Here is an 8,527-nt window from a genome sequence, read left to right on the forward strand (position 1 = left end):
ACACGGAGACTCTCAGTTGTAAAAGTTGGCCCATCCTTTGCCTTCCAGAAATCGTCTCTGAACCTGGATACGAAGCCCAGCCAGGACAAAAAGAACAACGCGATACAGGACGGCGTCAAGTACATAGTGTACAAGCAGCCACTGTCTTTGGACCGCATCTGCATTCATGATGTCAGCGCTCAAGAAGGTGCAGGTTAGTACCTAATTCTGAAGCAGTGCTGATGCACGAACAAATCGCATTTAATTTGCCTCTATAGCTGAAAACGAAGACACAACGACGGATAGGTGACATATGTTCATGATGCACATTTTACAAAGAAACAGGAAGATGTTGAAGCGGTTGCTCAGATGGTACAACTCTTTGGTCGCAGCAGATTATGTCAAACGTACATTATTGCTCGTAATTACCTTCTGAAGTGAGTCACACAACACTTATCAATAACACAGCCTCTACGGTGGCTCAGTGGTTATGGCGCTCAGCTGCTGACCCGAAAGACGCGGGTTTGATCCTTGCCACGGCGATCGAATTTCGATGGAGGCGAAATTCTAGAGGCCCGTGTACTGTGCGATGTCAGTGCATGTTAAAAAACCCCAGGTGGTGGAAGTTTCTGGAGCTCTTCACTACAGCATCCCTCATGGCCTGAGTCGCTTTGGGACGTTAAACCCCCACAAACCAAACCAAACCTTAAAAGGAAGTGCATAAACAGTAACATGCCATGTCACTTCACAGACTAGCTTTGAGACCAGGAGAAGTGATGAGAGGGAAGGAATTTGCTTTTCGAAGAACAGTGACGAAGATCAAGGGAAACGGTTGAGCCACAAAAGTGGCTGCTAAAGCTGCCTTCATCTCACAGTGCTTTGTGGCGCTTGCCACTGGGTTTTCAAAAACTATGAGTTTATACTGAGTCACCATTGCCAATGCCATTGCCACATGTGACGTAGAGGTTCAGCTGCTTACCTGGCAAAGTCAGAAAAGTGTTGTCAGAAGTCAGAAGAGGACCCTGAGGTCCGATGATGGTGCAAACTTGCCTCGCCATTGCAATGAATGTGGGTGTTATCCATTGTTCAGCAATGTAACGATTCTTGGTAGAGGCAAGGGAAAACAAGAGCGAGAAATCTTGGAAGCGTACCATGTCAGTTTGTCAGGCCACGATTGCATTAGCACAACCTCGGTGCGCTTACTCGAGAAAGAATTCGCTTTTTTAAGTCGATCACGGTAGATGTGATATCTTACGCGTCCCTTGCGCTGTGATTTGTGATGCTGCTGTTGCACATGCTCTGCTGGCCTTGCTGGGACTATGTCATCTCTAATAAATCTTAGTTGATTGTTCAGTCGCTGTGGCGTGAACACTCCTCTTGTCCCTTTCTCTCACTTCTGGATGGACACCTCAACTGCACCGTGAGGGGAGAGGAAGGTGGGAGTGGAAGAGAGAGATAAAAGTGCACTGAAATTGAGCATCTTAATCACTGAGCCACAGGGAATGAAAGGAAAGAGACAATTGAAAGGGTGCAGAGATTTGTACTTCGAGGAAATGAAAGGCACAGTAACTGGCTCACTTCTCAGTGGACACCTCAACTGCACTGTGAGGGAAGGGGAGAAGGGAGTGAAGGATGGAGAGAAAGGGCTGCTGTATTGGAGGACTCCGGAACAATATCAATCCCCTGAGGATTTTTGATGTGCACCTACACCGCACAGCATACGGGGGTTTCGTGTTTCGCATCCATCGAAATGCAGCCGCTGCGACCGGGTTCGAACCCGGATAGTCCAGCTTAGTAGCCAAGTTCCCTAAGCACTGAGCCACCGCGGCAGGTTTGTAGAGATAGAACCTAAAAATTACTTGAATCCATAGTGTCATTGCACATTGAACTCCTGCATGTTGCCGACGTCGCCCCGATAGCACGGCGCATGCCAACAGCAGCCACTGAGCTCCCAAGTTTCGTTCTAGTGTATGCTCCATGACATTAGTTCCACGGAGAGCTTGCAAGCAGCCACAATCCAGTGTCATCGCGCATTGTCCAGAATGCGGCAAGAATTTAAAATTGCTAAAATCTGAAAACATAACTTTGTTAGTGGCAACTGCGATTAAAGCGTTTAGATTACATGCTAAGTTGTACGAAAGTAATCGTCTTGATGGACATATACATCTATGAGAATTCTGTACCTGACTTGTTAAATGCCAGTAAGTCATAAGAGTTTCGATACTGACCCAACCGGTCTTTTACTTTTCAGCACACAACCTTAAGAATGTCTTCGTGTTTGTCTGCCTGAATCGGTTTCAGCAGATTATCACGGTCCACACACTCCAAGCCTCTAATGAAAGCACAAAGGTAAGCAAAGGAAATTTCCCACTTATCACATAAAAGATTCCCATAACTCTCCTCCTGCCTTCCACTGCGTGTCTCACAAAATCTCTCTCCTGTTCCTGAATCTATACATTTAGAATTAAAATTTCTCACCTATTTCACATGTGGAAGGACAAAACTTCAGCAAAAATTATCCCACCGTGCTAGTTTTCATGGTGGCTTGCTTTAGGAAGCTGCGCGTTTAGTAGTTCAAGCGCTACTCTGAACTTCTTTTGCAAATAAACAAACCTTTACTTAGTGAAAAATATTTATGTCGTTTACAGCGCACCTATATGTATGCCATTCGGGCATGTGCTAGCTACGGTCATATGCCTGCGATACTTCAGGGATTTCGATGTCTTTGGAAACCTTACACATTCGCTGCTAACGACAGCACTAGCATTTCAAAGCATCCTGAAAGAACCCACTACACACACCCTTCACTTCTCTCAGGACACGCTATATTGCTCCCATATGGAGTTTTGTTTTTGGTGATTGTGGATGATCTACATTAGCTTTATTCTCATAAGTTTCATGCACTTGGTGGTGTTTCAGCTCACCTGGCTTACAAAGCTCCGAGACACCGTGGACAGATGGAAGAGGACGCTGCAGAATACGGTATTCCGAAACCAGAGGATACCACCAAACAACAGCGCACCGCCTAAGTAGGTGGCGGACACCGCTGAGACCATGTGTACATAACATGGGCGGCACAAGACGGCCCGTGTCCCTTACATTGGCGGGTGCATGAAAGAGTGAACTCTGCCACTCGCAAATCGTGCCCTCGACGCCAGGCCTGCGAGCGGCGCGGGCCACCGCAAAGTGTCTTGAGAATGTTCCTGACGCTACTTCCTCCCTACACTGACGTCACGGCGGGCGTGGTGGCAACTGTCGCAGCAGCTCATGCAGCGATGTCACCGGCCCTTTCGGCCAATGGGAGGGCAATGTCTAATGTTTCTTACACAACTGCTCTTGGGACTGTAGCCTAAAGCTAGCATTGCTCTCCGTTCGTGCTCCCACACAACACGTACCCCATCTCCATTGGTTCTTTGTCAGAGACACCCACGTTGCACACAAGGCCCTGCAAGCACTTGGTGTCTGTGAGAGTTCGTTTTGAGCACATGTACATATGTGTACGTAAGCATGTATAGTTACACACTCGGAGCATTCATAAATAGCTATGTGTTCCTGTGAGCTTTGTTTCTTCGCGTTGTTCCCTATGACAGTTGCAAGCTTTCTTTTTTTATAAAAACAGCAAAGTGAGAAAAGTGAATGTAGACTATTTTTTAGCGCACTGGCATTGAAACAGCCGTTATCACTTGAGCAAAGCTTGTATCCGCCAAAACAATCCATGGCAGCATTTACAAATCCAAGGCAGAGCAGGTAACGTGTGCACTTCTGTAACAAAATAGGACAGCTTGCCTTCAGAAAAGTGATTCACACTCAAGCACTCGGGCAGGTACACTCAGCATCAGAAAGCTCTTATCAAGTAGATGACAGAAAAGGGAAGATTGTTGGGCCAGTCTATGCTGCGTCTGTCACTTATCTTTCTGTCCTATTGTTTTGCGCCATTTCCTTGCTATAGTAGATAATAGAAGACACAGCAATTAGAAGATACCTCCAAAGTGCCACCACCATTTGTACCTTGTCATACTGAAACCATGTAACACTAGAAGCTAGAGGTGGTGTCAGCTAATGCATGGCCGTATTCAATAAACCTGCCTGCACGATTGGTCACTGGATGAAAACCAGTCATGGATCATTCTTCTGAGCAGCCATGAGAATTCAGCTCCTGGCAAGCTGGTGCATGCTTAGTTCAACATAAAGTTGTTCAGAGTAACACGTCAATATAATAAGCCATAATTATATTCCCAATTAGTAAATGATTGAAAGCTGCGATTGGAGAGCTGTGCCATCGTAATCCTGTTGTTTAGATTCTGTCAAGCATCCATGAGGGAGGAAACAGAATGGCTCTGCAGGAAATGGCACAGCATATCGAAACTCATGCCAGAAAGGACGCACCTCAGCTCTCAGTTTGCACTTGCCTCATACCAAGTTTCGAGCAGCCTTTTCCGTTTCTTTCTGTCTATGTGATGTGTCTTTCAAGACCAATGTGTACTTTCACGGCATGGTTAAACACAAACGCAATACCATGAACTTGCACAGAAGCACATTAACCAGCAATGGTGCGGAGCGGAATGCAAGAATACAAAGGGTTGTTCACCGGCATCTGTGCTATGATTGAATGGTTCATGCCAGGACGTGGTCGCCAACAGCCACATATTTAAGGCAGCTACAGGGCTTTGCAGTATAACCGCAACTGAAAAAGTGACCACACTTCATGGTGGCGATTTTTTAAATATATCTCAGTACTTGTCTGACGTTACTGTATAAAGATCCCCACTTTTCGTCGTCATACAAAATGATACAGAAACTTGCACCTTGTTCTCTTTTTGTCCTCAACTCCACATCACTGCACTGTAGTGACAGAGTTTTGGCTGCAGCATTGTTGGCTTGCATGGTCTCAGTGGTTTCAAAGACCAGCAACACTAGCTTCCTTGGTGGCATTGTCATGTCCTCTCCGAGAAAGTGGCGAAAAGCAATGTCACATTTCCTTCAAGAATGGATTTCACAGCGTCAAACAAGAAGCAATTTGTTCTGGATAATATTTTTTAATCCTCACATAATGATGAATGCGTATAGTTCTGTGTAGTCTAAAGGCCACCCAAACAAAATTTCATTGTTTCCCAGAGAGCATTTTGCAAAAGCACCTACAGGAATGAAACCTGGAGAATGTTATGACAAACAGAAAAAGGAACATTTGTTTGTTCATTTTTTTTCTTACTCCACAACAAAGAATGTCCGTTTGCCAGGTTGGTTCACTACTAAATCAAATATTTCACTAGTGAATTTAAAGCAAGTTACTCAGGTAAACTAGTGGATCAGGTTGTTTTTAGTCTGTTTTACTGAGTGGTTACTGAGTGGCAACATTCGAGTAATGATCTAATAATACTGATATACAATGGCAACAAACGTTAAAGACAAGCTTGACACCAACACAATAGGTACATTATATTCCAACTGCAAGCAGATTCATTTCAAGCCCCACTCAAACAAATTTTCTTATCATGATAATTTACTGGCTATGGGAAATAAGTTCCAAAATGAAACAGCATAGAAAATACAGCTTGCTATAACTGGTGTTTCCCTGACAATATTTGAGTTTTGGAGCTGTGAAGAGATGAGAATACTATAGTAACTTCTTTATAAGCATGGTACACGAGTAAGTCTAATTTATCTTGCAGCACAGATGTTAACCAAACTGAGCTAAGGTGTTTGTCGCCAAATATGGAGTGAGAGAAGGCTGCTCATAATACTTAGGAGGAACCTGCCATTGAAAAAGATGTATTGTTGCTTAGTTACTCTTCTTTCGACTCTTACCACTTTGCTACAGCCACATTTTGGACATGCTACATGTATGTCAGAGAAATTATAACTCAGGCATTTCAGCTACACTTGCACATGCAAAACAATGCAGAAACAATCACTACTTAGGCTTTTTTTTTTTTCTATTAGCTTACCCAATGGAAAAAAAATCACTAGAACAGTTTGAGGGTCTGCCAAGTGTATTGTATAAGGTTGAGAGGGGTATGAATGAAATGTTCGGCATGAGCCTCCACTAGGGAAGTTTTCAGGGCACAGAGATGGTTGCAGTTCTTTGAACTTTGGTAGAGAAAACCTATGTGCATGACTTTGTTTTGCTATATTATTGGCAGATGAACTGATGTACAGAATGAATCAACCAAGCTAGTTGCATGAATCTGTTCTCGTAAGGAAAAGTACAGCAGGCAACGTTGATAACTGCACAATGTTATTAATGCTTGCTAAAGCTGATTGACCAGGTAATAGTTAAGAGGGAAACGTTCCAGCACAACTGCTGCCAGGATGTTACGGCAGACATACAAGTTTACTGGTTTAGCCAGAATTATTTGTGCCAGGCAGCTGTCCTAAGGAAACGCACACAGGCTCAGTGCTTGTAGTCACAGCCAATTAAACTTTCCACACACAAAAATAAGATAGTGCGCGCCAACCTGCCAGCTCTAAGTTTTCCTTCTACCCCTATGTTATATATTTGTGCGTGAGTGGTTTGTGACGACAAAGCCAGCTCCCGAGTACAGATGTCTCCGGTAGAGGTTTGTAGGACACAACGGCAGTTTGTAACTTCAATTTTTTTTGCCTCCACGGGGCAAAAAAACTATGACACCTGGCTTAGTACACAAAATAACCCGCTGAGAAATGTGATACGACGGCTTCCCGTCGAGGGAGATGTCCTGCTGGTTATTTAACACACGAGAAAATCAAATATACTTAGCAGCACAAGAGTAGAACTGCATGTGTACATAAAGGTATAGCTGTAGACTTAAATGTACATATACGTATGTGGAGCGTGTGACATAAATGTAGTTGCACATAGAGCAGTGCCACCCAGTTTTTTTATCCACCCATATATAAATAAAAACTCCTGGTTTTGCTAAAAATTTTGGCATATTTATGAATGTGTACATTTATACGAAAACTGACCATTTGTTTCATTTTTGTTTGCTTTTGGGTGATGTTAGTCTTGCTTGTCTCTAATAAGGCCATCCCTGTTGTCTTGAATGCTCTGCTTCTCAAATGTATAGTGCAGTCAGACCGAAGACCCCTTGCGAAGCAAACAAACCAAACAGGTGAAATATAACCCAACCATTCCCCTTTCAGCCATAAGTACTGCTCGTTTCCAACAAGCATAGTACACAGGCACGAACTAAACTAGGACGTTTGAGGTCATCACTTCCCTTGTTAAAATGAGACCAAACATGATTCTATGCAAAACAAAAAGCATTAGGTTCAGTCTTTAAAACATTCACTGTATTTCAAGCTTGTTTACTTTTTTTCTTCTCATGAATGGTGCCTTAAATGAGGCCATTTGTAATTCACACACACTCAATGCATTAAACGATGTCAGTGCCATCATTAGCAAAATTCTGACGGGAAAACTTGAGACAATTTTTAAAGCAACTGAAGTTGCCTGCTTGGCCTGGTCATGCTACCTTAGCTGAAAGCATGACCACCCAAGGTACTCAAACTAGCATGACCAAATGACAATATGGTTGTGTCATATGCTGAGTTGCTGATGATTTCTCTAATTTCTGCACTCAAAGCACAAGACAAAGACCCCGGAATTTGGAAGAAAGAGCTACTTGTCTCAAACAGCTTACCCTAGAACATGGCCTTCGCAGACACCTCTCGCACTGCACAGGGCACACAAAGCCAAGATTAGTGCGCCCCGTTTTCAGATAGCATTTTTCTCTAGCAATGCAGGATTCAGTTGCAGTATTTCAGCAATATTGTCAGCAACACAACCGCCAAGCCCCATCCTTGCCTCATCCCGCAACGCAGCAGTCTCAAAGAAACAAAGCCACCTCAACCAGGAACCAAACTTAGCTTTGCACACCCGACGAGACAAAAGGAAGCAGTTCATAAGTGAATAGTGGCCGACTGGCACTACATCTAACTGTTCAATAAATTTCAAATTCCAGTATATTCTGTCCCCTACAGAGCCCCCAAGACAACAGGTGTGGACTGAGAGCTTTGTCTTCAACTTAACGATCAAGGAACTCTAGCAGTTTCATTTTAAGGCTCTATTCTAGTGTGAGCCAACAATAAATTTTTGTCTAACCTGATGGGATGAAAATTGGATGGTATGATGAAAGGATAATTATCCTTTCATCATACCATCCAATTTTCCACAGATATGCGCTGATCATCTGTTTCCGTTCTATTTCAACACTCTGATAGGCAACAAGGACAACCCACCCGGGTTGTCTTAGTGTAAATACCATACGTAACAAGCACTTGCCAACCTCTCTTTAAAATGTAAATAGGCATTTACCGCGACATAGCCAGTGTTGTGCTTCCTAAACTTGTGAGGAAATGCCTGCACTGAGTGTTTTGTAACAGTTATTCCTATGTCGTCAAGTGCCTCTGGCACTCCCACAAGCCACCCTGCTCTCATCCAAGCCTGTCCCTACTGTGCCACTGACAGCGCGTGGCGATCAATCATTGTTCTCTCACAAGCATCTTTACCCTCATCACTAGTTTCGCAAGCACAGCTGAGACACCATGTAGTTTACTGTGCAGAGCA

The 8,527-nt window shown here is 43.8% G+C and overlaps 1 protein-coding gene across 5 annotated transcripts in view; it reads left to right on the forward strand.

Moving 5' to 3' along the window:
• Positions 1 to 7,657, forward strand: part of LOC149358579 (uncharacterized) — a 268,691-nt gene extending 261,034 nt beyond the window's left edge. For all 5 annotated transcript variants that reach the window (XM_089570691.1, XM_089570693.1, XM_089570690.1 and 2 more), the window contains 3 exons: positions 49 to 193; positions 2,231 to 2,328; positions 2,899 to 7,657. In XM_089570691.1, coding sequence (XP_089426817.1) covers positions 49 to 193; positions 2,231 to 2,328; positions 2,899 to 3,012 — 357 coding nt within the window. In that variant the 3' untranslated portion in view covers positions 3,013 to 7,657. The remainder of the gene's footprint in view (positions 1 to 48; positions 194 to 2,230; positions 2,329 to 2,898) is intronic.
• The last annotated feature ends 870 nt before the right edge of the window (positions 7,658 to 8,527 follow it).

This window comes from Amblyomma mixtum, chromosome 2 (genome assembly GCF_055824585.1).
Source record: "Amblyomma mixtum isolate Tamu chromosome 2, ASM5582458v1, whole genome shotgun sequence".
Classification (NCBI taxonomy): domain Eukaryota; kingdom Metazoa; phylum Arthropoda; class Arachnida; order Ixodida; family Ixodidae; genus Amblyomma; species Amblyomma mixtum.